The 15,816-nt window shown below is 37.0% G+C and overlaps 3 protein-coding genes across 3 annotated transcripts; 2 read left to right on the top strand and 1 right to left on the bottom strand.

Moving 5' to 3' along the window:
• Positions 1-2,519: 2,519 nt before the first annotated feature.
• LOC146161414 (mediator of RNA polymerase II transcription subunit 19-like) lies at positions 2,520-3,481 on the top strand. Its single transcript, XM_083383563.1, has one exon. It carries the CDS (start codon positions 2,583-2,585, stop codon positions 3,237-3,239), a length of 657 nt encoding a protein of 218 aa, XP_083239689.1. The 5' UTR covers positions 2,520-2,582; the 3' UTR covers positions 3,240-3,481.
• Positions 3,482-3,513: 32 nt separating this feature from the next.
• LOC146161413 (proteasome subunit beta type-5-like) lies at positions 3,514-7,586 on the top strand. Its single transcript, XM_083383562.1, has 5 exons — positions 3,514-3,674; positions 3,948-4,092; positions 4,592-4,803; positions 5,426-5,660; positions 7,312-7,586. Exons 1-5 carry the CDS (start codon positions 3,525-3,527, stop codon positions 7,398-7,400), a joined length of 831 nt encoding a protein of 276 aa, XP_083239688.1. The 5' UTR covers positions 3,514-3,524; the 3' UTR covers positions 7,401-7,586.
• Positions 7,587-9,506: 1,920 nt separating this feature from the next.
• Positions 9,507-13,370, bottom strand: LOC146161412 (adhesion G-protein coupled receptor G2-like). Its single transcript, XM_083385151.1, has 4 exons — positions 13,361-13,370; positions 12,909-13,063; positions 12,351-12,595; positions 9,507-9,669 (listed from the first exon to the last, which is right to left on the bottom strand). Exons 1-4 carry the CDS (start codon positions 13,368-13,370, stop codon positions 9,507-9,509), a joined length of 573 nt encoding a protein of 190 aa, XP_083241277.1.
• Positions 13,371-15,816: the final 2,446 nt, after the last annotated feature.

The raw sequence follows: 15,816 nt of genomic DNA, 5'->3' as shown, positions 1-15,816 counted from the left end.
GTTGAGAGAGATCATTTTTAAAATTGAAGTTGATTAAAAACTATCTGCCAAACACAATGTGGGAAGAGCGGCTACTCTATTTAACCCTTTTAAATGTTGAAAATGACGTTCTGAAGTCACTGAACTCATTTGAAATACTTGCCAAATTGTATCAAAATGCGTCAAAAAAAGCTTAAAATACTATTTATAACATTTTATATTTCTCTTGCAAATAAAACATTACACTAGACTTTGTTGTTGAAGAATGTATATCAAATCTATAACATTTTGAATTACTTCCCGGTCATTATTTGTAAATCAAATCAATCTGCTACAGGTCCCGCACTTTTCAGCACTGTTCGCGACCCACCTGAAATCGCTTCGCGATCCACTGGTTGGAAAGCACTGCTATAAGTGGTATAGGGTCCACCTACTCTAATGGATGATATTGTTTAACAAGCAGTGCTTCTCAACGTTTTCACGTCAACTTCTTCTGACATATTTTGATTTGGGACTCACTTTTGCTACTTTTATTTTAACATGTTTCCTAGGCCTGCTGTTACTTAAATTATTTCGCGATTAACATTTAACTAAATTGAAAACAAGTTACGACTTCTGCTTTTTAAAACCCAAGTTGAAACATTTCACTAAAAGTGTATGGCCAAGCAAAAGGTTCGCTGCCCACCTGTCATATTGCAAAGTGTTATTACTTGATTCCAATGGCAAATAATTACAATGACAGAATTTTTCTCTGGTGGTACGGATTACAAAGTTTGTTGAACAAGCACTAGTCATTTTCCATTCAGCAATAATGTTAAAATTAGTTTGTTATTTGAAAGAAAAACCTTGGTTTAAGGCGCGTCGAAGGTATAGATGTATTAATGTTGTGACGTTTTGCGCTTATTACAGCGTTTTAATGCTTCCATTTTGGATGCAGTTATCGATATTTTTATGGTTAGCAAAGTGAATCGCGAACGCCGACCGGTTGCGCGAAAAACTTGTTTGGGACTATAAAGTTGTATTTCCCTTTGTAAACATATATGACTGTGAGTCAACTTCCACCAACAGATTACAGTCCGGTGCAATATGTTTATATCTGAGCCGATTTTTACAAGGTTTTTTATTCAAGAAAATGTTTATAAGGCTTAAAATGTAAAAACACATTCCTACAAATTTAAACCGAACCTTCTATAGTCATTATAAATTGTAAAAAACGTTGTAATCTTAAATCAACAGGGGTAACACTAATTTACGGAATGATAAACTGTCGGAATAGTCGGAACGCTCACTAATTTACGGAATGGTCGGAATTGTCAGAATGGAATGAATAGGGCCGAAACTAATTTGATGAATGGTCGGAACGGAATGAACTGTCGGAATAGAATGAACTGTCGGAATGGAATAAATGACGCTGTAGGAGCAGAATGAACTGTCGGAATGAAATAAACGAAGCTGTAGGGACAGAATGAACTGTTAGAATAGAATGAACTGTTGGAATGGAATGAACGATGCTGTAGGAGCAGAATGAACTGTCGGAATGAAATGAACGAAGCTGTAGGAACAGAATGAACTGTTGCAATGAGATGAACGAAGCTGTTAGGGTTAGGGTTAGGGTTAGCTTCGTTCATCTCATTCCGACAGTTCATTCTGTTCATACAGCTTCGGTCATTTCATTCCGAAAGTTCATTCCTAACCCTAATCCTAACCTTAATCCTAATCCTAACCCAATCCTAACAGCTTTGTTCATTTCATTCCGAAAGTTTGTTCTGTAACTACAGCTTCGTTCATTTCATTTCGACAGTTCATTCTGTTCCTACAGCTTCGTTTATTTCATTCCGACAGTTCATTCTGTTCCTACAGCTTCGTTCATTTTATTCCGACAGTTCATTTCTTTTTCTGGCAATAGGAAAAACAAGTTACTGATTCAGTGTGCACCGAAATTGCTTTCAAGGAAATCTTGAGTGTACACTAGGGTTCCTCTCCGGATTTCCCGCAAATTAACGATCCCGAATCCCGGGAAATTTTTTTCTAATACCTGGTATTCGGCAACATAGCAAAACTCTAACAAATTGTCGTTTTTAACTAATATAAAGAAAAAAATATTACAAACCCTGTTAAAGTGGTTGCCTAAGTTGCTTTGATTAAATTTATTCCATCAAAAAAAAATGCGCTCTTTTTTAAAATAAAAACAAATAAGGGTACTGACTTTAATACAAGAAAGTCTCGTAAAATTGCAGAAGCAAGACTACAAAACATAAGCTAAATTAAATTTTTGGAGCTAATATAAAATAATTTTGAACGTCATAATGACGTAATTTTAGGAATAATTTCTTCGTCTTTTTCGTTTTCACATCCCGTTTCCCGGAAGTGAAAAAATCCGGCAAAAAGAGGAACCCTAGTGTACACCTGTCACAGAAGGCTAACAAGCTAATATTATTGGATACTAATAATATAGTGCCTGGTTTTGTTTCAGCGAAATTAATTATTATTCACTTTTAATGTAATAATTACCACTTGTTTGGTGTTACCTTATAGGTGCTTTGACTTATAATCAAGTTGTTTACAGCTTTAACTAAAAGAAATACACATTTATAAGGCTGGAAATGGAATTTTCCAGCCACCCATTTACATTTGACCCGGTCAGTCAAAATCTGAGCGATGTTCCGCTGTCAAGCTTCCTGACGAACGATGACAGTCCTCCACAAGGGGCGCCGATCTATTTAATGAAGGAACTTCCACCTGCTGCTTCCCTCACCGGCAGTACAAACCTTCTTGCTGAATTCGGCCTGGAGGCTACCTACAATAAGTTCTGCGGAAAAAAACTAAAAGAGTCTTTGAGTTCATTTTTGCCAGATCTTTCTGGGGGCATTGACCCGGCCGAGGCAAGCGATGGAAGTACGCTAAGGTCATTAATTGAAAAGCGACCGGCCGGAAGCAAAGAAATCCAACCTCTCTCCTCTGGCATTTTGATGTCTGCCTTCCGTCTACATCCTGGACCACTTCCTGAACAATACAGACCTATGCATCAGCAGATGGAGAACAAGCGCAGGCACAAACACCACAAAAGCAAGAACCGTCCTGACGTTTTGCCGGTTGACTTTCGAACGCCCGAGCTAGACGAAACCAAGAAGCACAAGAAACGTAAACACGACGATGGCTCAGAAAAGAAGAAGAAAAAGAAAGACAAAAAGAGAAAAAACAAGGAGAAGAAGATGGTTAGCGGTGGTGACCGCAGCTATAACTCTGGGGCTAGCTTTTAATACTTTTCGTTATTTTTTTTGCATGACCATTGACAAGATTTCATTTTAATGTTATCTTTTTTGCCTTGTTACCAATTTTCATTGGCACATCTGTTCAAGCTTTTTTTGGTGTTATCCAATTTTGTGATGCTGCAGATGTTTTATTATCATCATGTTTTTGTAAGCAAGGGTATAAGTTTATACTTAAATATTGTAGTTTGTATTACTGTCTATGTCACTAACTGCCCCTAAAACCTCACTGTGACCGATCAAATGTATTTCTCCATTTAGATATTAGACAAAATTATGGCGCTAGCTGATGTTTGTAGGACTGATTCACTGGGTGATAAAAACCTGTTTAGTTACAAATCTGGCAAAACATTGTTTGGAAAGAAAAGTTTAGAAAGTGAAGATAATGTTCTGGAAGATGCCTTTGCCATTCCAACCTCTGTTGAAGTAGGTTTACTGCTGTACTTCTAGGTTTCAGTTAAACATTTAACTTAATTTAAACTAGAAAATTAAAATACTAGGACGTTCACAATATTGATAACAATAATATGTCTTATGCAAACAACAAAATATATTGTAATGCAAGGTCCTTTTAATAGGTTATTTATAGCTCTAAAACAAAAGCCCCACTCCTAGAAAAATAGTCTGTGTCGTTTTTATTATATTGTTCTTCTACCCAATCTTACAGTGTGTCTGAGCTGTGTTTTTTTTTATTTTCAGGCAATTAGGTACATGGAGCACATGAAAGATCCAAAATCCGACGTCCATATTAAGTTTCAACATGGCACTACAACTCTTGCTTTCAAGTTCAAACATGGTGTTGTGGTTGCAACAGACTCCAGAGCTAGCGCTGGAGATTACATTGGTAAAAAAATTGCTTGATTAAGCTTTGGTAATTGTTGTTGTAAACCTTGTGTATTTCAGTATTTTTTTAAGTATTTTTTAGTTGTAATCAATCTACATTTCTTATATCAGTTTGTTTGGTACATTAGAATGATAAGAGTTCACTTGTTAGTTTCTAGCATATGGGAAAAGTTTTTCCACCTACACTGATCCTCATTTAACCTTGTGATTTTCCATATATTTGTTGATCATTGTATGTATATAATTAAAATTGTGTTAAAAAAAGTCCTGCTCACTGTATACTCAGTTTCAGATGGCACCCAGTCATTTTCGGTTGTATTTTATTTTGTAAAAAGTGGTATTTTAACGTATATATTCATTGACATACATTTTCCATAATTAAAAATTCTAAACAAAATCTACGATCTTTAGGTATTTGCAGAGTGTTCACTTATAATTTTCTATATATTTCGGACCACATTTTATACTTCAACCCATTTATAATGATTTTTTTGATTCAGCTTCGCAAACTGTGAAGAAAGTTATTGAGATCAACCCCTACCTTCTCGGTACGATGGCCGGCGGAGCTGCCGACTGTTCGTTTTGGGAGCGAGTTTTGGCGCGCCACTGTCGCGTATATGAGCTGCGAAACAAGGAACGGATCTCGGTTGCTGCCGCCTCCAAACTTCTTGCCAACATGGTGTACAACTATAAGGGAATGGGCTTGTCTATGGTTGGTGTTTAGACCTGATAGTAATAAGTCTTAATGAGTTTACCTCTGTTTTTTAATGTTTGGAGCCTTTTTGCATCAAATAACTATTTTTTTCTTAATGCTAATAGAGCTGTTCATTCATCAAAAACATTTACTTCTCTTATTTTTGTATCTACTTGAATACTCGACTTGTTCACAGATTTCTTTCACCTAATCCTAAAATTTATACATAGATTGTTGTTCTAAGAATAATCATATTTTCTTTCAGATCTTTTGCCTGTCATTTAAAAAAAATATTCGTTGCCCACATTTACTTATTCTCTTAAATTTTACCAAAAACACATAACACCAAAGGCTTGTGAGCTAACATAAAACATTGTTGGACATACATATCTAAATATTCATGTACATACGAACATTTTTCCCATATGAACATACAAATTAGGACCTCATCATAATATGATTGTCCATATTGGCCATATCAGGTATAAATGTCCCTATAAAGACCTTTGTATGCAGAACTGTACACTTAACAGCAATTCAAATCAGGATATGCATTTAAACGCCCTTTGCGCGTAAGATTTCGGCCTTCCCAATACCCACTACCGGCGAATAAATCAACTTGCTTCTCTTATCCAACCAGGGCACGATGGTATGCGGTTGGGACAAGCGCGGTCCGGGCCTCTACTACGTGGACAGTGAGGGCCAGCGACTGGCCGGAGATATGTTCTCGGTGGGATCGGGCGCCACTTATGCCTATGGCGTGATGGACTCCGGCTACTGCTATGATATGACTGTGGAGGCAGCCCTGGAGCTTGGTCAGCAGGCCATCTACCACGCCACGCACCGCGACGCCTTCAGCGGCGGCAACGTGAACCGTAAGGATTTTTTTCTGTATTTTTTAAAGATGGTATTTGTTGCTTTAAACTTTAAAGGTTGCCTTCGGGTTGACGCGGTTCCTTTGCAGGCTCGTAAAGAAGTAAATTACGCAAGTCACCATTGGATAGTGTACTAAATCCGGTTCATCCTAAAGAACATTCTAGTAATCCAAGTTCACCTTTTGTTTTTTTAATCTATTCTTATATAAAATTCCCCTATTTAATTGTTGATACCAACTCTAAGCAAAAAATCGTTAAACCATCAAACAGCAACGCTCTATTGTTATCCGATACTCGTTATTTGGCTAAGACTAGTATTTCCCGAAAACCCACCGTAACAGTTTAATACAACTTAATGAAAGCGCAGCCTAACCACCAAACCTAGCTTAATTAAATAAGTATGCATATTTTTTTAAAGAAACATTAAATCATGTTTGAGGACTGATATGTTAACACCATTAACGCAAAAAAGTACGATTGTTTGTTGTTGTATTTCCACTAAGTTCAAAACAATGTTACTTTAATTCGGTGTTTCTCAGCCTTTTTTGTCTAGCGGCACCCCTCAAAATAATAAATAGATTGCGACACCCCTGCAAGATTTTTCCATAGGTGATTCACTAGAATGTCACAATAAACGTAACTCGAACAACACACACCAACTTTACACAACGTAGGAAGTTATAATTGGATTTATTCCACTCTAATCTTACACAAAAGTTGTAAGAGTTAAGCAAAATCAGATTCTTAAAGATTCTCAAATATCTCTCTGTGCATTAGAAATGGCACCAAAGAGTGCCGCTGCACCCCTCTGGAGAAACACTGCTTTAACTATTGGTACCGAGCTATCTCACGAGTTACGAAGGCGCCGCACTTTTTAGTTTAAACTCTAGTCAACGGAGGTGAAGAAAGTTGCCTTTGCGCGAAACACTGCATTGCGACTGATACAAACCTCCAACAGCATACAAAGTACATGTAAGAACAAGAGTCTTTGCACGAGAAAGGTCAAGTGACTTCTACTTGATATGTACACAAGGCACAGCTGCTGTGCACCGCGCGAGCATAAGACGGCCAGAAAAAAAACGCGGAAAACGAAAAAAAACGTTAAATGCAAAAAAGTAGAGACGCTTTGAAAAAACGGCGCCGGCGTTTGTGCAAGGATGTATTGCGTTGTTGCTAGTATTTTTTTTATCGAAATATGATAAAGAAAAAGTCTTCATAAAATAAATTATATATCCGTGCAACAATATTTGGTGGATAAACACTCGATACGTTATTATTGAAAGAGAACAGCAAATTACAAATAATCTTCATGTTGTTTAAGTTCACAACATGGTGACCAACGCTATAGTTATATGTTTAGTAAACTTCAAAAAAACATCCAGGTGAAACCGGCAAACGTAACATTTAAAATGTTGCGATAATTCCAAATGTTTGCGCCGCCGTTAAGTTTTGATTTATATTTCTTTTCCTATATCCAAGCTCAATTAGGCTTCTTAATAGACCTATAGTTTTGTTGGCGTTAAACATAAAATGCTCCATGCGATCATGTAGTCGATAAAAAACACGCTTCACAGCGTTATAATTGCAAGGAAGTCTAAAATAAACACGTTTCGATCGATTGAACAAAAATCATCAATTTTCGTGTTTTCAGTTTACCACATGAAGGAAACCGGGTGGGAGCATATCGCCTGGACCGATGTCAAGGACCTTCACTTTCGCTACAAGAACCAGAAGAAGTAAAAAAGACACAAGTTAAAGGATACGACCGATCGCCCAGAAGTTCACACGCTGCTCGATACCCGGCCTGTTTATTTTGTTTTGCTGATAGGTTTTGCCGTGTTATGTTCGCCAGAGCGTCTTAAAAAAATTGCATTTGTTTCGCAGAATAAGCTCCAGCGCGATAGCAAATACAACGGTTTAATATCGTGTGTTTGTGCTTTATGTTGGTGCACATTGTTCACTTTAGGTGAGGTAGTGTTGCTTGGTTCTAAAAAAAGTTTGTGCAGCTCAAGTTAAAAATGGAGTGTTTTTTCATTTTTTTTTGTAAATTCACGTTGGCACGGCCTTGTAATGATATGTTGTAATAAAAGATCCAAATTACAAAACTTAATAAAATACTGAAGTGAAGTAAGCACGAAATAATTTATAAAGAGCTCGAAATTCGTATTTTTTTTTGCTGCTATGAAAACTTTTCAACATCTTTGGGACGCCCACTTTTGTAGATGAGTTACTCTTTATTTCTTTATCAAAGATGAAAAAAATTCAGATTTGTAGATGTTGAACAGTTAAAAAAACACTTAATTTTTTTGTAAGCGAAGGCAACAAATATAGTTTGCTGTGGATGCATTTACCGCAGTGCCTATTCCTTAACTCTGCCGTGCGCTTTACAAATACGTCAAGCACAACGACAGGCTTTTAGGGTTCCTAGGTTAGGATGCCATTTCATTCCGCTTTCCGGAAGCGTAACTTGCAAGATCTCAGATTCGGCTTTCTTTAGTGCTCTTTCTCGAGCTGTAATCAATGTCGGATCCGGATGCCCATCGAGGTGTCGAAAACATGCTGTCGGACACGAGATTCTCCCACGTTGATCGCTACGCAATGGAATCACACAAAGCGTGTTAAAGTATTTTTAGGCAAGCTTGTTAGGTAAAGGAAATAAGCAAAAACAATTTCTTTAACTTTAAACGTAAGACAAGGCTAAACTGAAAACAAAAATGTATTTTATATAAACTTTAAACAGGACAAGGGCTTACCGTGCTGTTAAGTCAAATTATTCCCAAAAGTTTGAAAACCAGGCGTTATGTCTAAAGTCAGTTAAAAGCCTTAACAACTATTAGACCTAGTAAATAGCAAAACATTGCGAACTATTACTTTTTAGGCCGGTGTACGCCATTTTAAATCATTTTTGGTGTTTGTCATAAAAGTGCCACGAAAGAGTCCGTCGAGCACACATTTTAGCGAAAACTTAAAATGTACTAAAGTTGTACAGTTAAATTACCCAGCAGCGCGACTCCGTCCAAATCCTGCTCACACAGAACATGAGAAAGATCACGAAGCCTTGAATTGAGTTAACGACGTCGAAAATGATGTCGAACACACGCACGACGTCTTCTTTGGCCCCGTGGCCCTGTAATGACGACTGGACCGCCACCTTTGCAATACCGATAGCCCACGTAATGCCCAGTAAGGCGGTCACACAAACGGCCTGCCTCAGGCGGCTCTTGTTTCTGCAATTTCGGCAAGAATAAGTGGATAGGACATTTCTTAATATGTATTGACCCGAACAGGCAACTTCTTCGTCGAAAGGTCGACTACGGCATTTGACGACATTTGCATCGGTAAAAAACAGCCTGTTGTAATTTTTCGAAAAAACTAACTTTTAGAAACGCGAGTTCGATGTAAAAACTAACTTTTAGAAACGCGAGTTCGATGTAAAAACTAACTTTTAGAAACACGAGTTGGATGTTGGGCTGTACCCAATTCCACTCGACGGGGAAACTATTATTCGCCGTGTAATTACGACCGCGTGTTTTTGTGAAAAAGCAAGCTTTTAACCTTTCTCAAAGCGGCCATGTAAAAACTAGTGTTTGGACGTGCGATTTCTCTATAGAGGCACGCAACTGCACCTTTACGTTTGTGCCATTTTTCATACCTATAGGCATGTTTAAACGACCGCGTTAAAGCCCTAGACGACATTTGTTTAGCTTAAAGGTAAAGAAATTGAACTAAAGTTTTAGGAAAAAACAATCCATCTTTGTTTAAAGCGGTCGCAATAAACTGTTTTGGATCCAAAAGATACATCCAAAGTTGATAGAACAACTAATACAAAGTATCTCTTCTCAAGCCTTACTTTCGCATGTCCTTAACGGCCGCTGCCGACTTGGAAGTCTGCGATAGTCCCCGAAGAATAAAGACGAACGCTACGCAATTGACGAAGAAGCAAATGGCGATTGGTAGGATGACGAAGTATAGGCTGTTTTCGTTCCCCACAACGCATACTTCCGACCGTCTGTAACAAAACATAAATAGTGATTTATTGAGAGTAGAAATTATTGAGAGTTTAGGCAGCCGTTACCTCTACGATGCAAATTTATTCAAATTGGTTTAGCCCTGGGCGTTAATGAAGGAATTAGCTTTGTGTTTGCTTTCAAAGAAAAGCAAGTGAAGTAAAGTTTAAAAATGAATAACTTTCGCACAGTCTGTTGTTTTACCTGTGTTCAATTTGCATCAATATAGCTTTTATTGTTTGTGTTTGTTAATTGCAAGCACCGTCTTAATGCCAATGTATCTTGCCAATTGTTTTTTCGAGAACAATGTTTTGAACTCACAGGATGTGCCCTTAAAATCACTCTGAATCAGTGGTCTCCAACCTTTTTATTAAGCGACCCCAATTTGAATAAATTGAAATCAGAATTAACATCGCGACCCCTTTTTTGTTTTCATAATTATATAATACTGCTGGAACTAAGCAACACGAGCTAATATGTGTAAATTACACACATTTCCAGACAACTGTGGCTACATATGTGCACCAAAATGATTTATTTTAGAAAGTTTTATTTAAATTATGAATTTGAATTTAGCAAACAAATGAACAAAAACATTTCAATTTGTTTCAACACTAAATTGCATTTAGTGCAGGGGTTCTTAAACTGGGGTCCATGAACTAGTTTTAGGGAGTCCATAAAGGCCTAATTGAAATATTAGTGTACATTTAAGAAATAATCATTTTTTTTAAGAAAACAGTTTGATTAAAAATAAAACGGTTTTGCACTGAATGTATTTAGACTACATTTCACTTTCACATTTTTGGACCGAAATCAGCAGATTTGTGACGTTATTTTTATTTTTTTGCCTACCGTGGTTCACGCGAAGCAAAAAAAGGGGTGCGCGGTAAAAAAGTTTAAGAACCCCTGATTTTGTGTGTCCACAAGTTTTGGAAAACGCGGCTCCACTTTTCCTATGTAATGCTCTACTTCCGTGTAATGCTGCTACAAGCGATTTACGATGTTTCATTTTTAATAATTATACTCATTGCGCTGAATTTTATTAAACAAAGATGTGATTGAAAACGGAAAAAAGTAGTTAACCACCAAAATTGGACAGAGTCGGGTAAATTAATCGCATCAAAGGCAAAAAGTAAATATTTATTTGTTGAAATCGTTGTAACCTATAGCAGCTCTTAAGAGCTAAAAACACCTTTTTTATAAGCTTATCTTTTCTATGTACTTAGTCACATTTATTAGTTTTACGTCATTGTAAAGAAAATAAACTACGTAAGTCGTCCTAAAACAGGAAACAGAAGAAATATGGTGAGTTATGGCGACCCCAGAAAAATTTTAAGCGACCCCACTTGGAGTCGCGACCCACAGGTTGGAGACCACTGCTCCACATAGCCTACACAATTCAACTAAAGCAAGCTGTTTTTATGTAAAAAAACGCAGATTGATTTGGAATTTATTTAACAAAGGCAAAGGACTGTGCACGGGAAAGTATACACGAGCCCGTCGTCCATATTAGGTGATTTTTTCGGCAATTGAAACCTGCGGTCAATCGAAGACGAAGTGCTGTGCCTCACGTTAAACAAACGAAGTCTTGCTATTTTAGATTGTCGATCACCAAAACTAACTCTGTTAACCTTTTTGAATTTGTGCTGACCAGTGCGGCGACAATAGCGGACAATCGCTTAAAACAATCGTGCGTCACATCATTTTTAAGCTGACTAATTTATAAAAACCTATATTACCAGGTTAAAATTTTTAATTGTATGCCAACGGTGATCCGTGACGCATATTTGCATTGTTTATCGTGAATACTAAAAATAAAAATAAAAAGTTAAACTCGCAGTGCCTTTAAGTTTAGACAGAAATTACAGTAAACAAAGTTTTGTAAATGTTGCCACGACGCAAAATTTGAAGTTGGGTTAAATCAAAGTATTACATTAAAGGGCAAAATAATGAAGAAGCATTCAAAAAATCAATAATTTTCTAATTTTCTTATAAACTAAACACTCAGAAGTAATGCTACCTTGTGGAGTTTTGTTTTCTGCTAATATTTGTTATTATTATTCACATGGGACTTCTATTGGTGGTGATTGGAACACCAATTTGAAGCCAGCTATAGAGGACGTTGTGCAAGCATTTAATTAAAGCTGAATCACGTACACAGGGCAAAAACCGTATATCAAGAGCTTTTCTTTGAATTGTTTTATGCGTTTTAGAACAAAATCCGATTTTTAATGTTACCCCTGGGCAACAATTAAAACAAAGAAACTTTACAGTTCAATAATTTAATTAAATAGCTACTTATTGTACACAAGCTTAAAATATTTATCATCAATGAAACCTGATGAGAAGAGATATGCTTCTACTAATTTAAACTATCGGCCAAATAATTTTAACGATATGTTTCACGGACACCTTGAAACTGCCTCACGGTCCCCAGTCAGAGAACCACAGATCTAAGAAAATGGCTCGCTCTTCAAAGGCAAAATAGGATGCCAAACTGCGGTGTTGTAAATAAGTCATTTTGATATGACTTAAATCCCAGTCAAGTCATTATGAGAGCAAGTCAATTTCAAGTCATGGACATAAAAGTAAACTGTTAATCTATTGGTAAACTCGTCCAAATATAGTCAATGACTTAAATCATTACAACACTGCCAAAAGCGTCTAAACAACTACTACGCACGTGTAGGAGCCCACGTATGACTTGGATCCCTTAGGCGGACTGGCTGCCGAGAAGACGAGACTGGATGCGACCATGATCGTCGCGAAACCGTAACAGAATGCCGCCGCCTTTGGCAGGAAGTGACGCATGTTGACGTTGTAGACTCGGACCAGCAGCAGGTACATGGAAGCGGCCTCGGCCACGTTCCAGCCCCAGACGGCGAGAAGGAAGAAGTGCAGGAGAAGCGAAACGGCGAAACAGCCGCCCTATAAAAGGCAGAGTTTTTTAACATCACATTTTCTCATGAATAAACATTGTGACTTGCTCTATAAGAGTTCTTTATTTCCGGTGTTTTCGGCAGTTGTACCTTTTATGGTTCATTTCAAACGAATGTTGTTTCTTTTGTTACCCAATAATCATTGCACTGTCCATGTCGTCAAATAACTGAATTTATTTTTTATACGGTACTTTTATATTTTTTTATGTTTTTGCGGGCATGTCTAGAGAAACAAGACATGTCTAGAGAAGAAATAAAGAAATATCTGTAGCGGGCTAGTAACGCTTCAAAAAAGTTTTTACCTCATTGTTTATGACGTTCTTGTCGTATGCCGTGAGCAGAAGGACGTAGACCAGCAGCAAGCAAACGCAGAGGTGAAGCAGTGTCAGTTGAGGAACTCCCCTTCGTAATTCCTTTACACTCAGTCTAAATGGAGTTGAAATTTTGAAATTCCATTCTATGTGCAATTTGGGGTCATTTTTAAATCATAAATGGTTCTTGTATTAGATACGTCTGCACTCTATTCTATTAAACCCATTTATAATAGAAATAGCTTCTTTATTCGATACACCCAAAATCGTAATGGGTACTCAAAATCACCCTGAAAAAAATTGGTTATGATATGTCTTTCATTTAGGCAACACCCTGAACTAAAAGATGCAATTCATTTTACTCTAAATTGTGGCTATATATATGTAGTGCGTCGACATCCAATGTACTTTAGAAAGTGTCGTTAACGACGCTAATGTATTACTTTGACGCATTTCCAGTTTATTACGCACGTACAATTAATTCGGGAAATTATGCCTGAAAATCCCAAATTAACGATAAACAACTGTTTAGTCTAGATTTGAAAAGTGTTTTACTGCGTGTTTAAATATTTTTGTTCTCAGCAAGTAACTTATTAAGTAAACTACCTGTATGCGATTGTAAGGGCAAGTCCGATAATGGATACTATCATTCCGATTTTCGAAATCGTATCTGTACTTTGATGATATACAGGAACCTGTTAACAAAATATAGAAGTACCGTAAATAAATGCCGTCAGGTTGGTCTCTTTAAATCCAACAACAAAGCCCGAAGGAATATTACCTGTATACAGGTAGGCATAAATTTCTCCAACGGTCTCTTGGAATATGGCCTATTGTTCAGCAACTATACAGCAATGGCTATTTTTACATAGTTGTAATATTTGTCGTGTCTTAGAAACTTGAGCATAAAACAAGCCTTAAAACACTTTCCACTAAATAATAAGTGATGATCTAAAATAATTAATTAACAACCTATGGATAAAAAATTAGACTTGGTTGCCCTTGTAAACACGAAAAAGTAGACGAGCAAAATTCAAGGGTTTTAGTTGTATGACAGGGCACTGGTGGAATGTTGAAATAACTTTCTTAACACAAGTTTCAGTGGTACACTGCTATACGAACGAAAGCAGACTGTGTGGGATTCCACATACCTCACCGCTCGGATCGTAATCGAGCAGTATGGCGAAGTTCGTGAGATGGTTGCAGTGGCAAGTGACTTGACTGGATTCGCCGGGAAAAGAAGTAACCCCATCCGTTCCGTTAACAAGATAGCAGCCTTCACTCGACCACGATGAAGTGACTGGTTCCCAAAATGCACACCTGGGTTGCGTTGTCGAAACGGTAAAACGGCGACGATAAAATGTAAAAGCGAAAGCAGATAACATTTGTGTGAACATTTTGCATCAATTCGTTATTTTTTAATTGGCAGTGGTCGCATTTTTTTCTATTTAATGCTGACGTGGACGTAGCCAAACAAAATGGCGTTGATTTTGCCATTTTTACGCACAGCTGCAACCCCCAAATAAAATACTTTAGAACGGTTAGCTTTTCAATCAATAATATTACACCCAGATTTTACCCTTGTTTCTTAATATACATACAGAGATATAAAAAATAACCACGCAAAAGTGAAGACCTGTCGCCATAAAAATATAACCAGTGGTGTTCGTATATGATTAAAGACATTAAAATTTTGGTTGTTAGGCAAATTAGAAAAAGTGCGAGAAAGTTTTTGCACAAACTCGTATATATATGGAAATATTAGAAAAATGGCGGAAAGGGCATGGGTTAAAAATGGCGGAAAAGGCAACAGTTATCCAATTGTAATGACGAGCATTCTCTCTGACCCTACTGCGACAAAAGTAAAATGAAGAATGATTTTTCCTATACCTCAGATGCTTCCGCTTGGCATCAGTTACGTTTACGGCAGCGGTGACGACGATCTTCGAGTTCGTGACCTTCTTTCCGACGACGCTTGCGGCGACGATCTCGGAAAGAACCTCTTGCTTTGATGGAAACAGAAACTGAAACAAAGCCATTGCTGGTTATTGTTGTCGCGCCGAAATCATGTTGATTTATTAGCAGAACTTCAACGTTGCTCAATATAACGATACCGGATGTATAATACCAGTGTTGTAAACAAGTTATTTTAAAATGACTCAAGTCCAAATCAACTCTTTTTTAATAAATAAAAAGTCAATTCCCAGTCCAAGTCATCAGTTGCGCAAGTCAAGTCCCAGTCAAGTCATAATTAGAGCAAGTCAACTTCAAGTCACACAAAATAAACGTTAAACTACTATTCTAATTTTTAAACTCGTACGATTATAAGCAATAACTGAACAAAAATACTAAAAGAAAAACACTTTATTTCAACCAAAGTCATTTAAGAAAATGACCTAAGTCAAGTCAAGTCATTTGTAATGAGTAACTTAAGTGTACTTAAGTCAAGTCAGTGACTTAAGTCATTACATCACTGGGGTATACCAAAATATTGTGTAATTAAACGCTTAGTGCTTCAATAGTTCGTATAGGCTTTTGTAACAATGCCAACCACTTTAAGCATATAGCCTACTGCTATATACATTAAACAACGACTCGTCAGTTTAGCCAAAAAGATAAAATAACGAATTACTGGCAAACATAATATTGTTTTTTTTTTACAAGTAAGATAACCGAACAAACAATAGTCTTTTCCCTGACGTTGCGTATATATAATACAAAACTATTTTGAAAAAAAGACATTTATGCTGACACTGTTATCTATTTGTAAGAATTTGTTAAGGCGACTATGAAAAAAGGCTAATGTACAACACTGGAAAACATATTTACATCGCCCGAACATGCAGAAGTATCTCGAAAGCCTTTCTATGAAGTTTGGTTCAGGAAAACATAAGAGCGG

This window comes from Ascidiella aspersa, chromosome 3 (assembly GCF_963924565.1).
Source record: "Ascidiella aspersa chromosome 3, kaAscAspe10.2, whole genome shotgun sequence".
NCBI lineage: Eukaryota > Metazoa > Chordata > Ascidiacea > Phlebobranchia > Ascidiidae > Ascidiella > Ascidiella aspersa.
The sequence above is the reverse complement of the archived record's forward strand: the minus strand, read 5'-3'. Positions and strand labels throughout refer to the sequence as shown.